This window comes from Mesoplodon mirus (assembly GCF_964341445.2).
Source record: "Mesoplodon mirus genome assembly, chromosome: 12".
Taxonomy (NCBI): domain Eukaryota; kingdom Metazoa; phylum Chordata; class Mammalia; order Artiodactyla; family Ziphiidae; genus Mesoplodon; species Mesoplodon mirus.
The window spans coordinates 34,177,577-34,205,096 of record NC_138988.1 but is presented as its reverse complement, the minus strand read 5'-3'; the positions used below and the strand labels follow the sequence as shown (position 1 = coordinate 34,205,096).

At 39.1% G+C, this 27,520-nt stretch overlaps 1 protein-coding gene across 1 annotated transcript in view; it reads left to right on the top strand.

Moving 5' to 3' along the window:
• Positions 1–27,520, top strand: part of CACNA2D3 (calcium voltage-gated channel auxiliary subunit alpha2delta 3) — a gene marked incomplete at both ends in the record, with an annotated part of 792,926 nt that overhangs the window by 723,337 nt on the left and 42,069 nt on the right. The window contains 4 exons of the mRNA XM_082637213.1: positions 1,461–1,536; positions 4,190–4,242; positions 5,736–5,791; positions 13,055–13,166. Coding sequence (XP_082493339.1) covers positions 1,461–1,536; positions 4,190–4,242; positions 5,736–5,791; positions 13,055–13,166 — 297 coding nt within the window. The remainder of the gene's footprint in view (positions 1–1,460; positions 1,537–4,189; positions 4,243–5,735; positions 5,792–13,054; positions 13,167–27,520) is intronic.

The window sequence follows — 27,520 nt, the reverse complement described above, 5'->3', positions numbered from 1 at the left end:
GTCTCAGCTGTGTTATCGACTATTCAAGATTCATGCAATCAGACAATCATTCATGCATTCAACCTTTTAAATTGGAATACCTTCTCCATACTGGGTGCTGTGCTAGGTGTGAAACAGATCCAACCCCAGTCCTGCAGCATGGAACTTCTATTCTTTTTTTTTTTTTTTTTTTTTTTTTTTTGTGGTATGCAGGCCTCTCACTGTTGTGGCCTCTCCCATTGTGGAGCACAGGCTCCAGACGCGCAGGCTCAGTGGCCATGGCTCACGGGCCTAGCCGCTCCGCGGCATGTGGGATCTTCCCGGAACGGGACACGAACCCGTGTCCCCTGCATCGGCAGGCAGACTCTCAACCGCTGCGCCACCGGGGAAGCCCTGGAACTTCTATTCTAGTGTACATTTCCAGCACAGTGTTAAGTATGCTTCACATTACGCACTGTATTATTTCAGAAAGATATTCCTGTAGGGAGAATTCCTTCCAGTCATTTAGAAGTTCATGTATTACAGTATTAACATGTCATCTGGCAGCTGTTAACATAACTCAGGCTGGACTTTAAGTGTCTCTCCTTTGGGGGGCCAGGAATAGTGGGAAGAGGAGCTTGGGGGAGGGACGAAATGCATGTCTCCTTTGGGATAAGGTGTTCGCTCCATCTAAAAGCTCTTAACTTGCTGCTGGAAATTGCCATTCTTTTTTACTTTGTAAAGGTGTTAATAGGAAACTAAAATATCTGTAAAAATTATAAAGTAAAACATCTTTGCAAATGAGTAAAGATCATAACTGGGAGGAGAGCTGTATTTTTATCACCAAGGGAGAAAAAGATGTCCATTTTCCTGTTTCATAAACTGCACTGTTTTCGAAAGCATACTTAGTAGTGAGTATACATATATTCACTACCATGGTGGTGGTAATGGAAGGGGGGTTAACAACCAATGAGCCAGCTGGTTTCCAACAAATTGTCAAAGTGTTAGCTTTATCTTGGTCCAAGCCTATTTCCTAGTGCTTAAAAGAGACAGAGGATCCTGCCATTTCTTAACTCAAAGTGGCCCTTCCCAGCTCTCCTTGACCTTGCAGACATGGTCCATGTGGATTTCATCAGGGGCCCAGAACTCACTTTAAAAGAGCATATTTCTTTGGAGTATCCTGGTCCATGCAAGTCGTCATTGTTCAAACCAAAATGACTATTTGGTCAAGTTGGGGGGTTTCTTCTCCCAACTCTCCATCCCAACGATACCTTTATTCTCTTTATTCTTTAAGTTCCAAGTGTGACATGACTGTGTCTCCAGTCCTGGACTTTGCTGTGTCCCTTGATTGTCACCCTTGTTAGGCCTGCCTTGACTTGTGTTTGTCACTGCTGCACTGGCTGGTGGTGTTAGTGACTGTTCACCTTGCTGGTTGGTCCACAGCATCATTTGGTTCTCGTGTTTTCCCATGTAGTGAAGCTCCTTTCCATTCTCTTCTATAGAGTTACCCTTTATGACTATCAAGCCATGTGCAGGGCCAACAAGGAGAGCAGCGATGGTGCCCATGGTCTACTGGATGTAAGTACAGTGCAGTCACTCAGAAAACAACTGCATGTTTTTATCTGTCCCTGCATGTGAGCATATCTTTTTCTTTGGAATCATCAAGTTTATCTGTTTCAAAACACGTGAATATTTAAATGTGTCAAGTCAAGAAAATCACTTCTGTTTAAACCCAAATCCAGTGACTGTGTGAATGATAAACAGGTCTAAAGTATTTGATGGATTAATGCAGCAACCTTCCCTCCTTTTGATGGATAGAAAAGGGGAGAAGTTTTGTCAATTCCCTCATTCTCAAATAAAAGAGAATTTGGTTTGGTTCAACAGAAACCTTCCTTTTAGTTTGTAATAAAGCTGTTAGCCTAAGCCCAAATTCACATTTTGATCAGAGATTCTCTACTCTAATCATTGCTGCTGCTTTTAACATCATTTTCCCTGGAGCTGATTCCATCCATGATGTCACGGTTGAGGATCAATCAACATAGCTTTGTATCATTAGAAACTGGCTTTCATATCACCAGAAATTAACTGTGACAATTTACCCCCAGTTTAAAAATATAATTTACAATGTGCAAGCAATATAAATTTGGTCACCAATAACTTGAAAGCACAGAAAAAACAGATACAGATACTTCAACATAGTCTGGCATATGGGTATAAATATAACCCTTACATGTTATCATTTTGTAAATTCCAAAAAATCAACCTAAAATTTGGTTTGAAACACAAAATTTAAGAGCCATTTTGGTTTTAAAATATAAATATACACCTTCTCATTTACAGATGTAAGATCTTGCAAGGGGATTATTTAAAAACCAAATATTTAACACGATTCTCCTACACTAAGGGAGCAAGGAATGATTCTGAGCTGGGACATTTCTGAGAGGCAACTAGGAACTAAAAATGGGACGATTTGAAAAATACCACTTTTTAGTGAGAATCAACACATATTTCCAAACCCAGCTTCCCTAGCCTTAGCATGAGTATTTCCAGACTTAAAATGTTCCCAAGATATGTTTTTATCATTAGGCTTAAGAGCTCAATGGCTTTACCCTTCTGAATGCTAATGTGCATTAAAATTTTTTAAACCCGTATTTACATAATCCCTTTGTTTACCCTGCATTGAGCCAGCATCTGGCAGGGAATGCTTGAGTATCCTCCTCCCACTGCCAACGCCAAAACCCCCCCACACCCCCACATCCCCACCCCCCCACCCCGGCCCCGCCCCGGGCCTCAGGGTGAGATGCCCCTGTGCCTCCCTCTCTTCCTTCCTTAATCCATTTATTCATTCTCTCCTCCCACACTATGGAGGACCACTGAAATGTCACTACCCATCCTGGCAGGTACAAAGACACAAAACTGTCCTATGGTCTGACCTTCCTTGGTCCTTTTGAAAGAAAGATGGTTGTTTTTCAAGCCATAAGAAGTGTAATGGCAGAACCACAGGATTGCATGGCTACATTTGGTTTTAGGAAATAGTTAAAAGTTCCCATCCTTATCTGACCCTGAAAGCCCTGTAATTCACGGAATGATGAGGACACACTCAATCAGAGCAAGAGATTTAGTCTGAAATCTGGGTGGGCTGGGAGTAACCCCAGTGGATTGTTGTTGTGTTCTGTACATTTGCTTACTGGCTTGAATAGGCAAATTTTAAGAATGGTCAGGGGTATATAAATTTGTCCTTGTTTTATTTGAAACTGGATAATCCTCCCATTCCTAGCTCTAGTCCTTATCATCAAAATGCTTAGAAGGTAGGATTAAGCAGCCATCACGTCAGAAACCAGGATTGGGCATTTCAATTCCCTGCTACCTAAAGACAACCACAGAAGGTTCTGAGATTTGTCTGGACCTGCAACTTGGGGCTCGGGCTTTGCCAACGTCATTACCTGTCTCTCAGGTCCACCCACCGCTCACATATCCAGCATACCTAGGTACAAAGAAGCGACTGAGGGGGAGACTTTGTATTTTCCAGAATTCAGGAAATTGAATTATCCACATAGGAAATATCACAGAGGAAACAATCGCACTGCTTTTTTTAATTAAAATATTCTGAAATAAAGATTAGCCCGTCAATGCCTTCTTTTATAGAGTGAAGGGGATTTTCTGCAAGGATAAAATCACATATTTATATGGTTATCATTTTTTTTCAAGTCTGAATATGTAAGTGTGAGAAAACGCAGCTTAAATCCTACATAATTCATGGGCGGCATTAAAATCAAGCATGTGAAATTTTTGCTTATTTCAATGAATGACATACAGTGATAGAGAACAGGGAATCACCTTTCCAAGAGGCAGCCCTGTGAATTACCATTTGAAATTAGTTATATGATTCCAACCACTCAGCATTAGGCTGTGAAATATTAGCCCCCAGAGAGTAAAGGTTTAAGCATCATTTGGTGAACTTCCTTTTTCCTCCCAGAGATAACCCCTGTATTAGATCATGTTTATTTTACTTGTAAATCACATCTCACTACAGGGGAGTTCAAAGTTTTAAAATGTTAGTTTTGGGATACAGTATCCAACCATTTTCTTCTTTAAGCTAGAGCTTCACTGTTTTTTAACATGATATCAATCTCTCTAGAAAAATAACATTGTCTTTTTGTAAAGCCTTAGGTTAAACTACAAATTTTGTGTGTGATACATTGTTTTTAATGAACTGAATTCTTCTCTTCAGCCTTATAATGCCTTCCTTGCTGCAATAAAATGGATAATGACAGAACTTGTCTTGTAAGTACAATTTGCTACATGTTTAAAAATGTATTATTGCTTATAAAAAAGTATTATTGCTTTTCTGTGTTAAAAAGTGAATTGGGAGACTGTGCTTCCAATAACCATTACATTCATAATACTCTGCGATAACCTGATTGAACATCTCGAAATATTGAACGTTGAGTCCAAAAAATTATCTTTTATTAAGTTATTCATGGTCACTGCTCATGCCCTTATATCACCATTTAGCAGACTAACAGCTTGCAATACACAAACCAAATTTATTTATTGTGGTTACTGTTAAATGTAACATAGATGTCTGGCTGTTTTTAATGCAGCCTGGGTGGGCTGTGGTCAGAAGAACAAATTGCCAGGCTGTCCACTGTGCTACTTTGGATGTCTTGGCATGTGCAGGAGTGGGGGCCTGTGCAGTCATGGGTCAGGAGCTTTCTCAGGTGTGATTTAATTGTTTACCCTGTCAAATTACAGTCCTGCTGGATGCATCTGTGACTTAGGTCAGACTTGAAATGGCACAAAGATGAAAGGTTTGACTTCCAGATGAGATATTGGACACATTACAGAAACACTGTGTCACACAGAAAGGAGGAATTCCATGGACCAGCATGGAAACCAGATCATTCAAGCTGCACCAAACTCTCTTATTCTTATTTTCCCCATTAAGGTTCCAGTTCTATGAGTTTAAGGCAGATTTCTTGCTATTTTATGAACAGACATTGTCTTCCTTATTGCTTCAGTGTAACCTATGTTAACAAAGTTATAACTTCAAGTGGGGAGTAAGTTCTAAATGTACATAAGAATCGGAGAATACAGGTAATAGTGAGATTTTGATTGTGAGCTGCTAGAGGATAGCAGCCATGTGCCTGAGAAGGAAATGACTGAATTTTGATCTATTTCCATTTATTTAGAGGATGATTTATATTACTTTTGCATTCTTTACTAGCAGTTGAGAAATTATGATTTTTGTGGAGTTGCATTGTGATATAATTTCATAAAAAGGAGTTTGTCCTCTCTGTCCCCACCACCCTGCCCTACTTACGCACACACACACACACACAACTGAATACATTTGTGTTACCGTGTAAATTTTGAAAACATCCTTTTAGTGTAGATCATAGTCTAAGTAGAGAATATTCCATTTGTATTTCTGAACCAAGGCAGGGGAAGCCCTTTGAAATTTGACTTTTTACTATGGACTCAGACTATAACAAGAAAACAATTTCTGCCTATAAAGCAGATATTTCTCAAAAGAGTCCCTGAGTCTAGGTGAACCTGATTTCAGGGTTTGGCTGGCATTGGTGATAAAATAGTCTTTCACAAGTAAGACAAAGCCTAGTGAAAATTCAGTGGTAACTGAACCAACCCCCTTGATATCTCAAGATGATGATGTTATTCTTTCAAATGAAGTGAGTGATGCTGAATAACACAGAATGTCACTTCAATTCAGGGTGTGTGTGACCAAGTAACACTGGGCTTTTCCATTTCCTGTTTAGGTTCCTGGTGGAATTTAACCTCTGCAGTTGGTGGCACTCAGATATGACAGCTAAAGGTAAGCAGCAACTGGCTTCTCTTTCCTTGCCCAGAGTGATGAACCCAGGGTTCACTGGCTACTTTTCACCAGGGATGTGCTCACATAAAACTACCCAGGACAAAGAAGTGATGATTTCTCCTCTCTGTCAGCAAAAGGCATCCTTTGTGCTAAGGGCAGCGCTGTTCAGTCTAACAAAAATTCCACAGGCTTCATTCAGCCCATGTTGAATGTACACTTTGACCTGTTTCCTTAACTAAGGCTTTGAGGTCATACACTGCACAGGAGAATTCTTCAAAAGCTAGTGGGCAGTGCTGAAATCTAAGGGTCACAGACACATTGCCTTTCTCAGGCTGAATGAATGGATAACCGTTACCTTTTTACCATTACCTTCATAAAATATAAATCTGATCAGATTACTTTCCCTGCTCAAAACTATCAATGATTTGAGCAGTAATTAGTAGAAACTATTAGAGGCCTGAGTTGTGGAGTTAGATTAGTATGGATTTGAATTCTGGCTCTGAGGTTGGCCTTTGTCAAGTTAGCTGATCTCCTCAAGGCTCAGTTTCCCCACAGTAGGCAAAGTAGAGAAAATAATAAAAAATATTTATCTCTTATCATTTGTGTGTATGTGTACATTTAATGGTAAGATAAATCATGATATATGCTGAGCATAGGACTGGAATATTGTAAGCCCTCAAAAATGGTAGCTGTAATTAATTCATGATAATGGTGATGATGATGTTGACTGTAAAAAAATGAAATATTGCCATTTGCAGCAGTATGGGTGGACCTAGATAACATTATACTTAGTAAAGTAAGTCAGACAGAGAAAGTCAAATACTATATGATATCACTTATATGTGGAGTCTAAAAATAATACAAATGAATCTATATACAAAACAGAAAAAGACTCACAGACATAGGAAACAAACTTATGTTTACCACAAAAAAATGACAGCCCATTCACAGAAAGGCATAGAAAATACCTATGAAATTTACTAATATAGCAAGAAAAACAATATGCAAAGTTGTATACACCCCCCAAAACCCCCCAATGGTTGGGGAGAAGGAGGATGTAGAATTAAATCAGATCAGCAGTCAGGCCAATGGGAAGTCAGTAGGCAGGAACCAAAATAGGAGATAGGAAAACTTTCATGCACCCCAAAGAAAATTTTACCTATAACATGAACCTGCTTTTGTTTAAAATTGTACATGATTTGAAAAAGAAAGATGAGAAGGAACTTACATAATGGGTGCTTGTTATCTTTTTCTAGTCAGTTTTCTTATTTGGCTAGCGTGTCCACAATTTTACTATTGGGGTGAAAAAAAGGTACATGAGATTAAGTGAGAGAAAAGGAAGAAAGGTGATCAATAGAGGCCAAGAGAATGGATGGCAAGTTGGTTAGATGGCTGCTCTCTGCAGCACCAGTGCCTGGGGACAAATCATCACTCCTTGCCAGTCAGGCTTTGAGCTCTGTTTCAGCTAGAGATGAAGTGCCCTGACCTTGGAGTCAGGCAGCCTTCCTCTGCCACTTGCTAGCTGTGCGGTTCTGGACAAGTCGCTTGGTCTCTCTGGGCTTTGGTTTCCTTGCTTGTCAACAGAGATAACAATAGACGCGATGTGGTTGTGAGCAGTGGATTAAACTGTGCATGCAAAGCCCACGTGCAAGATGGGGCACAGAGCGAGTCTCCAGCGTGGTGGGCGGGGCTCCAGCTTTGGGTGGTGGTGTCTCTTTTGGCTAAGACGTCTGGCTCTCTCTGAGGAGTGTGCTTAGTGCTGGGGCAGCAGGCTGGTGGTCTTCAGTGGTTCACTTTCTGGCATTCCTCTCACTTCTCTTCATATCCGCATGCCTGCCCACCCTGGCTGAGGGGCTTTGGTGGTGAGCATGAGAGTGCGCCCTCTTCACGCCAACCTCCATTGCTGCTTCCCCCGTACCTTGGCCTGCTTCCCTTCCCTGCTGCCACAGGCATCTGCCCTCGCTCTTGCTCTGGTCCTTGACATGGACAATTAGTTGTAGAGTTTCTTTTAAGTGCCCATCCCTGTGATCTCCACTTAGACCAGTGGTTTTCAACCTGGGGGTGATTTTGCCTCCCAGGGGTCACTGCAGTGTCTGGAGACATCTTTGGTTGTCACAACTGGGGATGGGAGAGAGCTATTGGCATCCAGTGGTTAGAAGTCAGAGATGCTGCTAAACATCTTACAACACACAGGACAGCCCCTCACAACAAAGAATTATCTGACTCAAAATGTCAATAGTGCCACTCTTGAGAAACCCTGGTGTAGGGCAGGAGAGATGAATTAGGAAGGGGGATACGGTCTTGGCACTCATGACAGTTACAGAAACTTGTGAAAGTTCCCATTCTGAAATTTCACATCCCTTCTCCCTTCTTCCCCCTCCACCTTAGCTAAGAGGAATGATGTGATGCTTCAAGTCTCTGTTTTCTGTCTTAGGAAGCTTTTTAAACAACCCTTAGTAGGTAATTCCAAATCCTCTCACTCCATCAACAGACTGCACAAAGAACTTGTCAGATAGTTACATCATCTGCAAGTTGTGTGCCAATATATAGTACTTTTTCCTTCCCAGAGAGCTGGCACTAGGTTCTCTTCAGATCCCTTCAGCATACCTGAGGGGTGGGGACTGCTAGAATGTGTCACTAAGCCTCTCTGAGGCACGTAAGTCAGACAGCTAATAGGAAATGGACTCAACCCCAAACCAAGGCCAGCCACCTCTGCTGGAGGACGGTGAGAGACGCACCTGGCTTTCTGAGTCCCAAGTTGAGCAAGCTGCCGCACGTGGATTGTCTCATTCAGACCTGCAGCCCTCTGCTGGGCATGGCTATGACTTTTTCTATTTTATAGATGAAGAAACTGGTTCAGATGGTGAATGCACTTGCCCACAGAGCTGCAATCATCTGAATCTTTGTTAGAGGTAAATGTGAATCTCAGACCCAGTGTAAGCAGGGAAAATTCCAAGCATCATAACAATATTGCCTTGAGAGGTTTCTTCATTCTAAATTTACCCTTCCCTCACTGGATAAAGACCCCGAGCTGAGACATAGATCTTTGTTTAACTAAAAATGGAATCCATAATTACACTGTTTATCTGCTTCATTTCCTTAATGAAGGGGACTGTGGAAGGCCATTTCTGCTTGATTATCACAAAGGTATCATTTTGGCGAAGCTGCACAAAGAGAATGGAGCTTGCTGGCACCCGGTTATGAATGGGGGTGCATTCACAGAGACAAAAGAAGAGGAAAGCTTTTCAAATGGCAACTCTATTCATTCCTGATTGTCTGCACAGAATTACTGGGAACTCAAGTCAGTTATTCTCATCAGGGACATTTGTTGCTAAGGGAAAATTAAAGAAATCCAATTGTGTGGATGCTCCATTGGGTGCCTCATTGTGAGTGAGTGATAGGTTCTGGCGGCTTCAGCCTGAGACGTCCAGTATAACTGGGGTGGGAGGCAGACAGGGTGATGGCCAAGAGCCGAGGCCCCGGGATGTGACCATGTGTATGTGCATTTGGGCTCCATAACATAGTGGTGTGACTGTGGGCAAGCAGTTAACTTCATTTCTCTGAGTTTTAGCCTCTTCATCAGTAAAACAGGATAGCAGCAGGGCCTTGCTCACTGTGTGATGGTGAGGATTCCATCCATCAAAGGGTCTAGCACAGTGTTTGGCATGTAGTAAGCGCTTAGTGAGTATTGGCTGCAAAGGTGGTGGTGGTTGTTTTGCTATTTAGGTAATGATCGTGATCTCTGGGACTCCAGGCAGGCTATGTCTGCTTTCTGAACTTCAGTTTTCCCTTCTGAGAAAAAAAGGAATCAGTCTATCTGAGCTCCATGATGCTTGTGTACCTACACCTTTGTAAGATAATGAGTTTTAAATGCCTGAGAGTTAAAACAGTACCCATCAGATGACTGGCAGCCTTAGTTATTGGTTTGAAATTCCATAGATAAACAGTAATGACTAGCAAATATATGTGGTGTTTTCCATAGCGCTCCAGACAAAGAAAGGTCTTCATAATAAACCATGTTATTTAGATTAAATGTGGCCATGGTTTTATATGATAATTTGTGTGTTTCCCAAAAGTACCAAGCAACTTCCAGCCAATCTATAGTCATACTGCAAATAGACTCAACGGCTCATCACCACATCAGTATGGGTGCCCTACAGTTGTCAGAGGAATAAGAATTTCATCTCTAGAAAAGATCAGAGCCAAATGAGTCTCTCCATTGAGAGCGCTGGACTCATTCCATTGTAACTGGGCCCAGACAATTAGAATTAGAGATGGTGCAATTATCAGGGTTATTTAAATCACGTGTGCTGCCTATCTCAGCCTGCCCCAAAGACCTTTCTTCCTTTCTCTTATTGGCCAAACTTCATAAAGCAGTTAAATATACATACATGCGCTGGAGCCAGACGGCTCAAGTTCAAATTTTGGCTCTGCCACATACTCACTGGATGAATTTGGACAATTCACTTCATTCTCTCCTCCATTCGCTAATCTCCAAAACAGAGATAACAATTGTTCTTACCTCACAGTTTGATTTTTTTTTAATTTTGTCATGTTGTACTGTTAAATAAATAAATACATGTAAAGCAGAACAACATCTGGCATATAAATTTCTTAATAAATTTATCCATTACCATCATTGGGTTATTATATGCCATCTGCATCCTGTGCCATATCCACTTATAATCTGTGCTTTTGTTTACTTAATCTTTATTTCATTTCAACTGACCGACTTTTTGAAAGTTAGATAAATTAAATATTAAAGGGAAGCTTCCCAAATTAAAACTTAGTATTGTTTGCCATATAGAGAAATCAATTGTAAAAATAAGAACCCTGAAAAGAAACCATGTTATCATATTGTAGTCAGGTCATCTGAGCTTCCGGTTTGGCCTCCCTAGGGTAAAGGGGAAAAAAGCAAATGAAAGAAAGATGGAAGAGACTCCCTAGCATCAAACAAAGACATCTTCCTGACAAAAATCGAGGACACTGACAAAGAAATGGGGAGAGAATGATGTTCCCACCCAGCGCCTCTGTGTTGTGACTGTTGGACCTCAGCCGCCTGAAATCCCCTTGCCTTCCACCCAAGGCAGACAATTTGCCATTAGGGACCGAGAGTCTCCCATTTCCTTTGCCTGTGTTATTTGCCTGAAAAACACCATTCAAGAGAATTATTCATTTACTCAGCAAGCATGTAATGACACTTCCTATGAGCTGGCACCGAAGGCTCAGGGGATAGACAGTGTTCAGAACCTGGCCCTTTGCGGGCATGACGACTACCCGCGTGGTCCCCTCGGTGGAGTCAGGATCAGGGAGGCAGCCGTCTGCTTGCCATTCTAACCAAGCAGCAGTGGCTCAAAAAGGCTGACAGTCTGAGGATTCAATGAAGTAACCTTCACAGTAGAAGTGGTGCTGGCAGTAGGCACAAACACTTAAGTAGCCCTAACAATGTACCAGCCACTTTTAGTGGATGAATTCATTTGATCTTCAAACGACCATGTGGAGTTGGTTCGCATTTTGCAGATGAGAACACTACAGTGTGGAGAAATTAAAAACCCACCTGATGTCATACAGCAGTGGCAGAATTCACAACACCCAGAATTTGTGCTCTTAGCTGTCAGTACCACACGATTAGCCCAACTCCTGGCATGTACATGGTAACATGAAGGCTGCTGGGGAGGGGGGGCACACATGTGTGTGAAAATATGCATGTGTGTCACTCTGTTAAGAGTTGTACATGCATTAGTCTATTTATTCCTCAGAACAGCCCTGTGAGTTAGCATGGGAATCTCCCCTTAATGTCAGTGACCAGTTCCTGAAAATCATGTTATGCATAAAAAGCTGACTGAGGCTACTTCCATTCATTTTAAATAAGAAAAATTACAAGGTGTTATTCTTCAACCCCCAACCCCCAACCAATTTCCTCAAAATAATTAAAGCTCAGTAAAAACGCCTGTATATAAAAGAATCACGTTAGGATGCAAATGCTTAAAACATGGCTTCCTGATCACCCAACAATTATCTGGTTGTTACCAAACAGTTGTTTTGCATTCAGTAACCCTCTGATGGTTCACGTAGTGCCGGCAGCCTCCCAGATGGACATTCTACAAAACATCTACTGGTGGTTCTGACATCCAAACCAGTTACATTTGGAATGTAACTGGAGACTTTGTTACAAATATGTATTTATATTTCTATATAAACATCAGCCAAAAACTTTATACAAAGTTTAGGTATTGGAAACCTATAAGCAAGCGTTCTACTGGGAAAATGTTCATGAGTAGATCTCCTGTGAAGAGTACCTATACTACTGGCATCTCCATTTTTCAGATGAGAATACTGAGGATTAGCTAAAAGCAGTGAAGCAGGAATTTGTGCTCCAAACTGCTCTGACTTTACCCTTAACCACTATGCTATAGTATCTGTCATCATTATCGTCATCCCTAATGGCTTCATTAGAATGCTAGCTTTATTTTTGTTGTTGCTATGATGATTATTATGATTATTAATTGACATTAGCACTCATTATGTTCCAAGTACTGCACTAAGTACTCAACATATATTATTTCATTGAAATCTCACATCAGCCTCTAATAAAAGAACTATATTATCCCAATTTACAAATTTAAAAAAATTGAGACTTAGGTTTTGGAATTTGCCCACTGGACATAACTTGTTTAAACTAATTAATCCACCACCCAGCCCTTACCAAGTACCTACTGTGTACTCATCCACGTTCCAGGGTTACTTAGTACTATCTTACTGGACAAGGAACTTCATAATAGTAGGATTAGGTTCGTGGCTGTGTTTCAAAGACATTATGTATTTTACTATTCCATATTTCAATTTTGTTTCTGTAATAAAACCATGCAATTGTATCATGACCCTAAATAATATGGTGTAACTTGTATTTTACACATCTATTCGGATGCATATACGTGTGTGTGTGTTGTTGTTGTCACTGCTAAGTTCAAGTAAGTATGAGGTCAGAGACCGAGTGACTGATGTTGTCCCAGAAAGTAGAATTCTTGTGATGCATAAATGATAGTTGATCATGCCAGCAGAACTGCTTGAGGAATTATAGCTTATAGAGTTGCTTGGCAGATGAAATCACTTGACTAATTAGAAAATAATGCATTATGCTGTGCCTAGAAAAATCACAGAGCAGCAGGAGCGGAACTGCGTTCTGAGTTACTGTGGGCTGCCAGTCACAACAAAGCCTGTGCCTTGTATTCTTTATCTTTTTTTTTTTCCTTATTCCTATAGCCCAGAAATTGAAACAGACCCTGGAGCCTTGTGATACTGAATATCCAGCGTTTGTCTCTGAGCGCACCATCAAGGAAACCTCAGGGAACATTGCTTGTGAAGACTGCTCCAAGTAAGCACCCCCTGCCCCTTTCTGCTCAGTATAGAACTTTTCCAAACAGGCCAGTGCGGCTGGCATGCGTAGGATTACGTTGAGAGCTGGAAACATAGCTGCCCTCTTGTGTGAGGAAGTATTTCCATCAGCTTGGAAGGAACATCACTTGGCTTTGCTAGAGAGATCATTTAGAGTTTGGGAAACATTCAAATGTATGAAAATACATCCTAGAATATAAGAGATTTTTAGTCCAGTTTGTAGATGGGTGGGAAAAGTCCTGATTGTTTTTTTTTCCCCAATTGACAGTTGGCAATTTCAGCTAGTTGGGGAAATTTCTCAGGTGTTTTTATTGAAGGCACCAAGCCTTCAGGATTCACCCAAATCTGACATATTGGAAATGGTTTCTTGGAGGCTTAATATGAGTGTCCTTGATTACTAATGAGGTCAGGCCTCTTTCACTGGTTTTATTGGTCATTTGGGGTCTCTGGCCTCTTCATTCCTGTTGGCAGTTCTCTACTGGGTGGTGGATCTATTCTTACTGATTTGGGCATTCTTTCGTTTCAGGTATGATTTCTTTGCAGTTCTCTGCTCTGTATATGTGTCTTATTCCTTGGTCTATCTCTCTTTACTTTTTATAGAAGTCTATAGATGCATATAAATTTTTTTAATGTTAATGTAGTCTAATTTATTCTTATTTTCTTCTTTAATTTGTGCATTTTGTGCCTTGTTTCAGAAAGTAGTGTCTGCCCTAATGTAATAAATATATTCTTATATATTTTTATTCTGAATACTTTACTTTAAAGGGTTGCCTTTCACATTAGAACTTTAATCCCTCTGGAATTTACTTGTGTGAGTGTCATGAGGTAGGGTCTAATTTGGTCCTTTTCCATATAGTTGGCCTGTTAACCAGCACTTTACATTGAGTACTTTTTATTTTCCAATAGATATATTATGATACCTGTGTCATGGGCTGAATTCCCATCTATTTGCAGATCTGTTTTCAGGTTTTATGGTTTGCCAAAACCTGTGTCAACGCCATATCTCTTTAATTATTATATCTTTGTAATGTGACTTGGTAGCCAGGAGAACAAATCTCTTTTTCTTATTCTTCTTCTAAATCAACTTGCCTGTTTACTCTTTTGTATTAATTTTAGAATCAGCTTCTTAATTTTGATGAATTATGCTAGGGTTTTGATTAAAATTGCTATAAGTTATAGATTAATTTGAAGATAAGTGCTATTTTTAATGATACTGGACCTTCCCACTTATAAGCTGAATATCTCTCTTTATTTACATACCTATCAATACAGTTTTATAATTTTATGTTAGATTTATACCTAAGCAGCTTATGGTTTTTTGCTATCAGAAATGGCATATGTTTAAAACTACATTATCGGATCGGTAATTGCTAACATATGAGAAGCTCACTGATTTCTGTATGTTAAATATCCTGCATCCAACTGCTAACTGCTCTTTTAGATCTAATAGTTTGTATATGGGTTCTCTTGGACTTCTTTCGCACAGAGTAATATCATTTGTAAAATTTTCCTTTCTAATCTCTACACTTAATTATTGTTTTATTGAATTGGACCTCTGATACATTTGTTGACTAGAAGCTGTGAGAGTAGACAACTGTGTCTTGTTCCTAATTAAAGGAATTGCTTGTAATAATTCCATGTTAAGTATGATGTTTGATATAGGGTTTTTAAATTGTAGGAAAATATAAATAATATAAAATTTACCATTGTAACTATTTTTAAGTGTACAATTCAAGGGCATCAAGCACATTCCAGTGTTGTGCAACCTTAATTATTATCCATTTCCTAAATTGCTATGAGTTTTTGGTAACCATTTATTAGGTTAAAGAAAACCTCTTCAAGTGTACTTGTTGCTCTGGTTGTTACTGTTTGAAACTTGAATGGATGTTAAAATTTATCAAAAATTTTTTCTACATCCATTATTAAAATAATTTTAATTTTTAAATATGTTGTTACATTCATATAACTTAAAATTTTTTAAATCATGAACTATATCATATATATTATAAATATCTTTAATAGTAGATGGGTTATCTAATATGAAAACATACTTGCTTTCCCAGGATGGACTTTCATTGTCATGATTACAAAAAATGGAAAACAAAAACCATATTACTTGATTCGTTTGGTCATATTATATTGTGAACATTTGCATCTGTGCTCAAAAAGGAGAGTGGACTATACTTTCCCTTACTTCACCTGTCGTTTGGCTTTGCTATTAAGGTCATTTTATTGTTACAAAATTACCTGAAGAGTCTTCTTTCTTTCTCTAATATCTTTAACATTTTGTGTAAGATTAAATTATCTTTCTTGTAGATTTAGTAAAACTACCCATAAAACTCTCAGTGACCGATGGGTTTTTGCTTATTTGTTTGTTTTTGTATGTGAGTAAATTTTCAGTCACTCAAGTTTCCTTAGTGGTTAGATAATATCTCTTTGGAATTTCCATTTCTTTTTTAAATGATTTTGGTGTTATATTTCTGAGAAAATTGCCTGTTTCATCTCACTCTTCAAGTTTATTGCATACATTTGTAAATAGTGTTCTCTTTTCATTAAAAATGTTACCAGGGCCTCCCTGGTGGCGCAGTGGTTGAGAGTCCGCCTGCCGATGCAGGGGATACGGGTTCGTGCCCCGGTCTGGGAGGATCCCATATGCCGCGGAGCGGCTGGGCCCGTGAGCCATGGCCGCTGAGCCTGTGCGTCCGGAGCCTGTGCTCCGCAACGGGAGAGGCCACAACAGTGAGAGGCCCGCGTACAGCAAAAAAAAAATAAAATAAAATAAAATAAAATAAAATAAAATAAAAATGTTACCATATTTGTGATTTTGCCCCTTTGAAATCATTCTCTCCTTCTTCCCCCGTCTCCCTCCTTCACACCCTCTGTGTTTCCTCCTTTCTTCTCTCCCTCCCTCTCCATACTGGTGCAGATAGGTTTGTTTTGTTTTTCTTTCCAAAGAACCATCATTTAGTTTGTTTCATTTTCTCTGTTTCTTTGACTTTCTATTTCATTTATTTTGCTTCTTATCTGTATCATTACCTTTCTTCTATGTTTTTGGGATTTACCCTGTTTTTTATTTTCTACGATTTTGTGTTTGATGCTTTTTCAATTTCATTTTTCAGCTTCATTTATATATATATAAACTTTCTCTCTACATACCAGTTTATCTTTGTAAATTTAATATAGGGAGTTTCATTGTTATTCAGCTCTAACAATTTTCTAACTTTCACCATTTTTTTGCTCTGTAAATTTTTAAATAGTGTTTGAAGATTTCCTAATATATGGGTTTTGAGGCTATCTTTTTTATTATTATTGATATCTAATTAAATGACATCATGGTCTGTATAACACATGTGTTTTAGTATGTGTGGAGACTTGCTTTGTATTCAAGCATGGGTATTTGTCCCCATGTTTTTGAAAGCAAGTTTTATTCTCTAAAAGCTGAGTACAGGGATTAATATGTATCCATTGGATCAGGTGTGTTTATGTGTTTCAAACTTTTTTTTTCTTGGTCGGTTTTAGATGTCAAGCTCTCACCAGGCTTATGGATTTTTCCATTTCTTCATGTCATTCACTCTGTTTTGCTTTCTATATTGTGAAGCTATATTACCATGGATATTTCTGTTCAAGACTGGTGTAGCTTCCTAATAAATCATTCCTTTTATCATTGTGTAATAACACTCTTTATATGAAAGTCTTTATGCTTTAATGCCTATTTTGTTTGATAATAGCATAGGATTAGTAGTTCTTCTTTAGGTAATATTTTCTAGGCATATTTACCCCTTTCCCTCTATTTTCAAGTATTTTTTTTGTCATTTTGCATTAGGATTTTGTATTATAAATAGAATTAGCTGGATTTGAAATTTTACTGCAGATTTAATCTTTTAAAATTTATTTTGCTTACCAATAAGTTTGTATTTATTTCTATTGTCATTTTATGTTTTCTCTTCCCCGTGCTTTTTCTTTTCTTTTCTTTCTCCCTCTTTCCTTTCTTTTCTTTTCTTTCTTTTTTGCCTTCTGTTGTATTCATTCTGTCTTCTACATTCCCTCTTTTCCCTTACCAGTATACTAGTGTATACTAGCAAAGTATATGCTCTGCTCTTTTGCTAGTTAACCCTTAACCTTTTAAACATATTTCAATTGGTCAGGATCTCTTCCTTCCTTCAGAACAAACAAAACCTTAGAACCTCTAACTTGGATTACATCTCATCTCTTTCATGTAGTATTTTCTAACATTTTAGTTCTACTGTGTTCTCAACCTACCAAATATTTTATTACTGTTATTGCTGGCTATAGTAAATGAGATGTTTACCAAGTTGTTTACTTACAATTGCCTTTGTTTTTAACCATTGTTTTTGGTTGTACAGTACATTAGAAGTTATTTTCAGGAATGATCTGGGAGTGATAAATTATCTCATTCTTTATTTGAAATTTCTTATTTAATATGTACTCTGCAGTGATAATTTAATTTCATACTATCTAAATTGATACATTGAAGATCCTATTCCATTGTCTTATGACTTTTAGGTTTGCACCTTTATAAGTAGTCTGGCTTTTCATTCCCCTCTGATGGCTTTTAAAGTGTGTCTCTTTAATGTTCTGAAGTATCATTGAAGTGTATTTAGATTTAAATGTATTTCTGTTTGTGTACTTTATTCTACCTAATTTCCTTAAGCATATTAGAGTTCACTAATTTCCTTTTGATTGTGTCTAGTCTGCTGCTTAAAAAGTCCATTGAGATTTTTTTTAAATACTGCATTCTCTTTTTAAATTGAAGTATAGTTGATTTACAATACTGTATTAGTTTCAGGTGTGCAAAGAATCCATTGAGATTTTAATAAGGTTGTCTTTTTTATTTCTAGAAGTTTTATTTGCTTATTTTAAAAATCTGTATTTTTTTTTACATAAAGTCTTATTCTTAAGTTTCTATAACCAATAATAAAGGCCTTTTAAGATTATTTTAATAGTTTAAATTTTGAAGGTACCAATCCTGTTGTTTCTTGTGTCTACTTTCTTTCCTGGTTGATTATTTTCTCATGTGTTTTGTCATTTTTTACTGTGAGCTGATCTTTGCTATTGATTATTTTTGTAGGAACAGAATAGAGACCGAGTTTCTCTTCACAGTAGATTTACATTTGGGCTTCAATCATGTATCCTATTGCTATTGACTGCCCAGAAGTAATTGTTATGTTTTTGTAATTAGGAGTCCCTTTATCATATAATTACAGTAAATATTTTTCCTAAGCAGTATGTAGTTTACGCTTAAATTTAGATTTCTCACACTAACATTGTTTTACCCATTCAGAGCCCCAGACAGTACCAGATTATCAGGTTTTTACACTTAGTTATAAATGTACAAGTTGGCTTTTAGTGTCTTTTCTTGTAAGTTTCTTTGTATTTAAACACACTTGTTTTGTTTTACTATTTCATCCAGCATGTCTAAGTGTTTAGAGCAGAATAGCTTCTGTATTTGCCCAGTCCACCATGTCATAGTTTACTACATCAGCTGAGGACTTTAGGGGCACCAGAGGAAAGCACTGAAGTATAGTGGTTTAGTGCTGGGGCTATGGAATCAGAGGGTTCAGAGTGTGAGTCCTAACTCCATTAATTGCTAATTGTGTAACCTTGAATAAAAACCTAAGTTCTCTGAAACTCAACTTCTTCCTGAGTAATTTGGGGGATAATAATGGTAAGCATATCATAGACTTTTTATAAGAATTAAGTGGGAAAATTTATGTTGTGAATTTAGCATAATGCTTGGAAGAGAGTAAGTACTCAATAAATGGCCACACTTAACACAAGCATAATACCGTACCAACTTAATCTAAAAAGTTTTTAACATCCATAAGCCATTCTGTTGAAATGTAAACGTTCCTTTTCAAAGTCTAACATCACTTCACTACTATAGAATTTCCTGGAGAAAGAGGTAATTCAGATGACCAAAGTTCATGTATGACTTAAGGATTGTTGACTATTCATGGCTCTGTGAAGCGGACGTTACTGGTTTTATAATGATCATGAACCTTCTTTTTCTTAACTATTTATTTATTTATTTGGCTGCACTGGGTCTTAGTTGCAGCGTGTGGGATCTTTTAGTTGCAGTATGTGGGATCTTTAGTTGCTGCATGTGAGATCTTTAGTTGTGGCATGCAGGATCTAGTTCCCTGACCAGGGATCAAACCCAGGTCCCCTACATTGGGAGCACAGAGTCTTAACCACTGGACCACCAGGGAAGTCCTGATTATGAACCTTTTTGAGCAGAGGGATATTATCTCCACAGTTATCATAACTACAAACTCTATGAGGTGGCCAATATCTCTTAGCAAATGATAGGCAATCATATTTAGTAGAGTAAGTTAGGTTTCTCACTTCCATTCTAAGTGAGAAAACAAATAGAACCAAGATGGACAACTGCTAGGGCAAGCAGTATTTTTCCTTGTTGACTTATAGTTAGAAACCAAAGATATGAATGCTGCTTGATGAAAATAAGTGACCTAAAGGTTTCAAACTAAAGAGAAGACTACCTTTCATTCAATGGGAGGTTAATGTGTTCTTGCTACAGCCCGGAAACTGTGTAGGTGCTTTGGGGAAGCCAAGGATGAATAAGATAATGAAGTTGATGCCGAAGGTATTTGTACCCGCCATGACTAGTCTTTTTCAGAGTTGAAATTCCACACTGGGTTGAAGACCCACAAGAGGTTGGAAAGTTGAGTAAGGCCATATACAATTTGCAGGCAGCAGTGAAAAGATACCATAGCCTTGGGAAAATTTTGCTTTCAAAGCTTTATTTTAAGACCACCACCCAGCAGCTCCATCATAAACTATGGAGGCAAACAGTAAAGGCTCTGGGGTCTGAGTGAGGAAAGGAACAGGGGCTTGTGCTTTTCCCTTCTTTTTTAGTAAATTTTTTATTGACATATAACATATACAGAAAAGTGTACAAATCCTAAGTTTGTCACTTGATTAGTTTTCTCACAAAGAGGACACCTCTGTGTAACCAGCACGCAGGCTAAGAAGTGAAAGAACATCATCAGCCCTCTAAGAAGCCCCCCACCTACCCCCTTCTGGGTGCCACCCCACTTACCATAAGATAACCACTCCCTTGATTTCTAACATCACAGATTGGCGTCGCCTGTTTCTAATGTCTAATTTGTGAGATGACAATTTAGTTTTTAAGATATGAGGGCTGATACATAAATTACCTTGAAGGATGTTTCTAAGGAATTTGCCTGGAAAGCAAAATAGGTCTTTAGGAAAAAATATTAAAGGTAGCTTAGGACTTCAGTGAACATTTCTTGATTGTGAATTATATCCTAGACACTGGGCTACACTGGGGGGAGACAGCAATAAATGAGGCACACATGGTTCCTTCCTCATGGAGTTTACAAGGAAGTAACTAGGCAATGTCAACAGTCCCTGCTTCATGCCAGGATTAGAGAGTAAATGTCACACAGGAGCACAGAAGGGAGGCTTGGAGTGATCAAGAGAGTCTTCCTGGAAGATGTAGCATCCAGTATAAGACCACCAAGTATGGAGGAGTTAGCAGGTAGGAGTATCCAGGCAGGGGGAGGAGCCTTGTGGAGGCAAAAGAAGTTGTGGTTTGTTCCACAAATGGTTGGAAGTTCAGGGAAGTTGGAACACAGAGGCGGGGGTGAGGCAAGATGAGAGAGGAGGCAAAGAATGAGTAAGGCCCCAGTCGTATTGCCCCTTTGATCCTGTTGCAGAGTACTAGTCCTTTGAAGGACTTCACACACTACCCCGACACCCGTATGGAACAACTGAGAAGTTTTAAGGAAGGGAGAAAATGTGATCAGATTCCAGATGATGGGAGAAATGACAGCAATAATGGTGACGTGGGACCGACCTTTGAAGCAGAAACTCCTGATTCAGACAGGCCATTTGCTGCACCTCTGAACGTACCCCTCCCAGCACACACACCCTGGTCCTAACAGAGCAAACTCATCTGTTTCTTCTTCCTCCTCCTCCTCCTCTTCTTAGGGATTAGAAATTGACAGGTTGGCTGGGGTGAGTAGTTAAATGAGAAGTCGATTCACGACTATTTTTTTTTCCTAATCTGAACATTTTTGTGAGGCTTTGTTATAAAATTATGATATGATGCTCATATCAATCTAAATAAACTCAGAAAGAATAGTCTCATTGAAGGCTTTTGAAGGATTGAACTCTTTTATTCTTGTTTTTTGCATATCCCATTCTCTCTGGCTTTCCTTTCTCCATTTTATGAAATAAAATTTATTAGAAGATATATGTGAGTATTTATCAAAGAATGAAGGTAACATTTTGTATGAGCTTTGTATTCTTGGAATGCAATATGTTAATGAGGAAAATAATGTTATTTGACTTTTGTCAGCTGTCCCTTCTTGATGGCAGGTAGATTTTTCAGTACAGTGGCCAACAGGTTTGGTGGCAACCAGGCAGCTAAATTTGCCTATCTGCTTTACATTCAATGCATGTAGAAATTTGTCAACCTTTACCTGGAAAGAATGAGATTTTGCAGGACTAGTTCTCTAAGACAGTTACTAATTTTTGACCAGCTTTGTAGGTAACTTCAGGTCAGGGGCAGTGACATTCAAAAATAACACAATTCTACAGTATTTGGCGATGAATGAGTTGGAAACTGAGTTTGGTGAAAATTACAGTATTTCAAAAATTACGCACTAAGATCTTTTTCAAAGAAAAACATCTCGCCTCCCGCAATGGAACATATAAAGCTGTGTCCTTTACAAACCATTTTCAAGGCAGCGATTACTTTCCTCCACAAGCAATGGCAAACCATAGAGCAACAATCCCAAAGGACTGTGCACTTCCCACGGGAACGTGCTTCGTGTGGCAGTGTGCTCATGGACTGTCATTAACAATCTTCCCATCTCTCAGAAGACATCAGAGACCTTGGTGCCTAAACATCTTGCTAGAGCTCAGGACACTATGTCAGGTGGTTCTAGCCATATTGTAAAAGTCTTTTTGGTCTCCAGCAATCTTTGAAGACTGGCTGCTCCCAGCTCCATCTCTGTGTCCAGTTTCCAGAATCCCTTGCTGGCTTTATATGGAAAAAACATCAAGAGGTGACTCAGTTGCTCTAAATAGAAACCTTCACAGTGGCAACTCCAAAAGTGGACATTTATCTGTCTATATCATAGACAGATATATTATAACAGAGGGACAGTATGCAATGTTTAAAAAAGGATTTTCAAAAATATAGGGTTTATTAAGAATGCAGGAGCCTAAAAGAAAATAAGAATTTACATAAGAATGTCATTAGGGTTGGTGGTTTGGCTGTGTTAACCAATAATTTTCGTCATTCAATATCCCACTGATTATTAAATTAATCTGTTATTCAAACAGCAGTCTAAAACAACTCAGCCCATATTTTCTGGGCATTTGTGACTGTCAACAAGCTTAACAAAATTGGATATCTAAAAGGAATGCAATGTTTTAACTACTTTCCAGTACATTGCTTTTTTTCTTGTTACCCACCTCGCCCTTTGCTGAGAAAGGGATCCACAAAGGTTCCCTTGGAATGAGAATCAATTGCTGAGTTAAACACTTATAACCAATTTAAAAAATAATTAATCAAGAATGAAATTAAACATGTGTCACATATTTAATGCCAGAGCTTTAAAATTCTTGTCACGTGTCAGTGCTGGCAAGATATTAATTTCTAAGTCAAATTAGATTAGATTTTTATGTTGTTGTTTTGTGTGTCTATGTGTGTGTCCTTTTTTTTTTTTGGTAGTATTACTCATCACTTTTCATAAGAATTATGTTGCCATCAGTTTCACTTTGGGATCTGCACACAAGTTTTGCTCATCTTCCTGGAAGCCCCAAAAGCTGTGGCTACACTTTTCTTCTCTCATCACTTCTCCCCACGCGCCTTTCATTTATCCACTAAACTGAAAGAAAGTAATTGGTCTCGAAGCTGTGTTGACATGTTTCGTGGGCTACAGTTCAGAGAACCATAGTTCAGGGATTCCATTTTCCTACAAACGACTCCAATTTCCTGTTGAGGGCTTATGCTGGGTGGGTGATTTACCGCAAATTCTTCAGACTGTTCTCAGTGAATGCCCTGCAGGTGTTCTTACCAAGTGGATCTTACCAAATGTACAACCTGTATAGTGGACCCACTGCATAAAGGGGACGTGGTGTCTTCCTGGAGTAAAGACTAAGAGGATGGGCTCTGGGATTGGGCTGCAGTGTGGGCTACAACACTTAACCATGCAAAGATTTTGACCAGTTATTTAAATATTGTAGGTTTCAGTCTGCTTATCTGTGAAAGGGGTATAATACCAGACTCACAGGATCTGTATGTGGGATTAAAAAAAAACTACAGCCCTCATTTTTTTTTTTTTTTTGCGATACGCGGGCCTCTCACTGTTGTGGCCTTTCCCATTGTGGAGCACAGGCTCCAGACGTGCAGGCTCAGCGACCATGGCTCACGGGCCTAGCCGCTCTGTGGCATGTGGGATCTTCCCGGACCGGGGCATGAACCCGTGTCCCCTGCATCGGCAGGCGGACTCTCAACCATTGCGCCAGCGGGGAAGCCCAAACCTCATTTTATCGTAGTGCCCAGCACAGAGTAAATGCTTTATAAACTGGAGATATTTTTATAGAGTACAGTCCACAAACCCATCTGTGTTGACAGTGTTGTAGGAAAACCACAGAACTCTAGTCAGTCCCCTCTTCCAGATTTCTTAGCCTGGAAGGTAAAACTAATAGTTTCAATCAGAAAAAGTAGTTGGTGAGGTTTTTGCTCCAATGAGATTGTCCTAGATAATATAGATCTTGGAGTTTTGCCACTTCCTGGATCTACTAGAGCTCTTGGTTCATGAAAAATTTGGAATTCTGAGTTAGGGACTACACATATTCAATAGCGATCGGATACTTCATTACACAAATTAGATACAGACTTTGCCAGCGGGAATAGATTAGTGTCATGAATAATATAATTTGTAGGTGTTAAAATGTAACAGTTTTTAACCACTTAATTTGCAAGCATACACTAATTTGTTGAAATACTTTTGTATCTCCTGCTCTATAGATTCTTGCCAAACTATTGTACTCAATCTTGTTTTAAACGTGTAAATAAATGTGATTCAATTTCCCATGAAATAATCATTGGCCCTTTTATACGGTCTTAGTTTAGTTCTAAACAAGACAACCTTCCTACTCTGCAGTGAAATTAGCACCAAGGGTCAAGCTCTTCCCTTTGGAGATTGAAGGTTGTGCACCTTATTTTTCTCCAGGTTTTCCCTTGGTGTCGTTTACTCTCTTAGATCTAGCCATGTTGGCTGGTAATTTCGGTAATAGATCACCAAAATCAAAATAGTTCCTATACCTTTGAATTTCTATCTATCTATCTATCTATCTATTTACTTACTTACTTACTTACTTACTTATTTATTTATGGCTATGCTGGGTCTTCGTTGCTGCGCATGGGCCTTCTTTAGTTGTGGCAAGTGGGGGCTACTCTTTGTTGCAGTGCTCGGGCTTCTCATCGTGGTGGCTTCTCTTGTTGTGGAGCACGAGTTCAGTAGTTGTGGCTTGCGGGCTCTGGAGCGCAAGCTCGGTAGTTGTGGCACACAGACTTAGTTGCTCCATGGCATGTGGGATCTTCCCGGACCAGGGCTCGAACCCGTGTCCCCTGCATTGGCAGGCGGATTCTTAACCACTGCACCACCAGGGAAGTCTCCCTTTGAATTTTACAGTGTCAAGCCCGTGCATCTCAGATGGTGGTATAGGAATAAATTTTGGATTCTAAAAGCAATTTCTTTCCATCGCAAAATATTTAAAATATGATTGTATCAAATATAAAAGTTTTTCAACAATTTGTCATATAATGTTAACGACCTGCCACTCATTCCTTAATAAAGAGCTACCTTCTTTTTATATTATGGTATGGAGCTAGGCTTGAATAATTTAATATTAGCTCTTACAATGAACAACCTAATTAGTGCTGTATGTTTGTGTTTACTAAAAACATCTTGGCTTTAAACTTTAAAAAGGAGGAGGGGGAAGTAAATGCTTATCTTGGGAGCTTTATTTTGGATTGTTGCAACATTGCCAGAAGATGAAAATGTGGCCCATAAACATTAGAATAATTGGGATTAAAACCTCTGATTGTTTTTTGTACCAATTCTTCTGAGTCTCAATTCAGTGAAGCACTTTACTGGAGACAGGATTTCACTGATTCTCTTCCTCAGTTGCTTAAAGGGAAAAAGTGCCCTATTTCCAGAAGCAGCCATGATTACAACTTTGAGGCTCCAGATAGAACGGCCATTGTTGTGTTGATGTTACTATCTTTACTTGCTCTTTGATAAGCCATATTTGGAGAGGTTTTAGTACAGAAAATGTTGTAAATTATTGTTTTTCCTTGAGAGTCCCTGATGCAAAATGAGAGGGGCACATGTCTGTAATGACTAGGCAGGTCTCTACCTGACATGAATTAGTCTCACAACAATTTCCCATTTGTACATTTCTTAATGTGTGGGAAAGCTGGGTGGGAGCACATGTAACTTTGGCTGGGCTCACAACACAGTGAGGCTTTCCTCTTCCATGCCGGAGGGTAGGAGACCAGCAGAGCCAAGGAGTATATTTAGAATGTTTATTTGCATGCGGAATGGAGGAGTGCAGAGATGTATCCACACTATTGACGTTTGCGAGCGGCCTTTCTGCAGTGCATTGTCTCCATCCTGATGGCTGTTTGCTGTGTGACGCCCACCACCCCTACCTCAAAGAGCAGTCTGTGTTCCTCCCTTGGGCTTCCCAGTGCTGCACCTGAAGTGGCTTAGCAAGTTGCCAAAACTATAGATGTGTGTTTATTAATTCTCCAGCTTACCCTCCATTTGTTTAGCTTGGAAAGAGTTTATATATTCCTGTGGGTATTAAAAACCCATCTGATGTATTAAAGGAGCTCAAAGGATCAAAGAAGAAATGCTTCTTGAAATGCAGCATGTTGAATGTAGACATAAAAGTTCTAGACACAAACCACTTTTTCAAGAGATATTTTGCACACTGAAGAAGGAAATTCATTTTTTAATCATCAGCTTTTCTTTGGGACTTGGATTTTCTCTTTTTCTTCAGGTGACCTTCACTCCCCTCCTTTTAGGATTGCTCATGATTTTGACAAGAAGACCCCTTGGCAACATAAGGTTGAGAAAGGCACTCGTCTCAATACAGTTTTCATGCCTAGGAAGATGTCACCCAAGACCCTTAGCAAACACAGCAGCCCCTGGCACCTCTGTGCATTTGGAAGAAAAATGGGTGGAGAGGGTACAAGATGAGACTAAGAATCACTCATGATCCACAGTAATTAAAGGTGTGGATGATCAAAGTCAGAAGGAAGTGGGAGAAATTCTTAGGCTAGAATCTTTATGTCAGATGCTTCTCAAACAAAACACTACTATACTGACTTTTGGAAAACAAATTAGGTATTTTGCAAATGATTCCATTTCTATTGAAGTACTTGCCCTGCAGTCTTGGATTAATTTGGTAGATCCAAGCCTATATGAGAATGCATATGTGATTACTGTTTATTGAATGCCTACTTTATACCAAGAGCTTCATGTTCATTTCCACCTTTTTCATTCCATTTTTTCATTTCATCTGCATTTCAACAAGTAGGAACCTGAGGCTCAGAGGAGTTCTGTCTCCTAACTGGTGTTATAAAGCTACTGAGTGCCAGATCTGAATTGAGTCAAGGTCTGCCTGACTCTGAAGCCTGAGAGAGAATTCCTGTGGCATCCAGGTGAATGCCTCCCTATCATGGTACCAAGTCACCTGTGTAGCCACGTGTCAGACTGAGTTCATCTCATGATCAATGTTTGCTTTGAAAACTGACAATTTCACCATTCATTTGACCTACGGGAAGAAGTCTACGAACATCCACTTGGACAAGAGCCATATGCTTCCTGAATGCCAGTTTCATGCAAATCTCCATTGGACCTACTTGGAGGTTCTCTCAGAGCACTTACCCCATTACTGGTCAAGCATCTGTTTGTCTTCCTCCCCCACCAAATGAGGCACCATGGGCTGGAATAATGGTAAAAAGTAGTTCAGGCTTTGGTGTCATGTAGAGCTGGGTTCGAGTTCTCAGTGCCATCACTTCCTAATTGGGTGACCTTTGCCAGCAAGTAACTTACCCCTCTTAGTTGCCACCTGCTCATTTGTAAAATGAAGATATTAATAGAGCCTACCAGGTACTGGGTTAATGTGAACACCACAAAGTACAATTATAAAAAACACTTCATCCAACACCTGACATTTAGTTGGCACTCAATAGCTGGGAGGTCTTATACTCTTATATTCCTAGCACTTAGCATACGG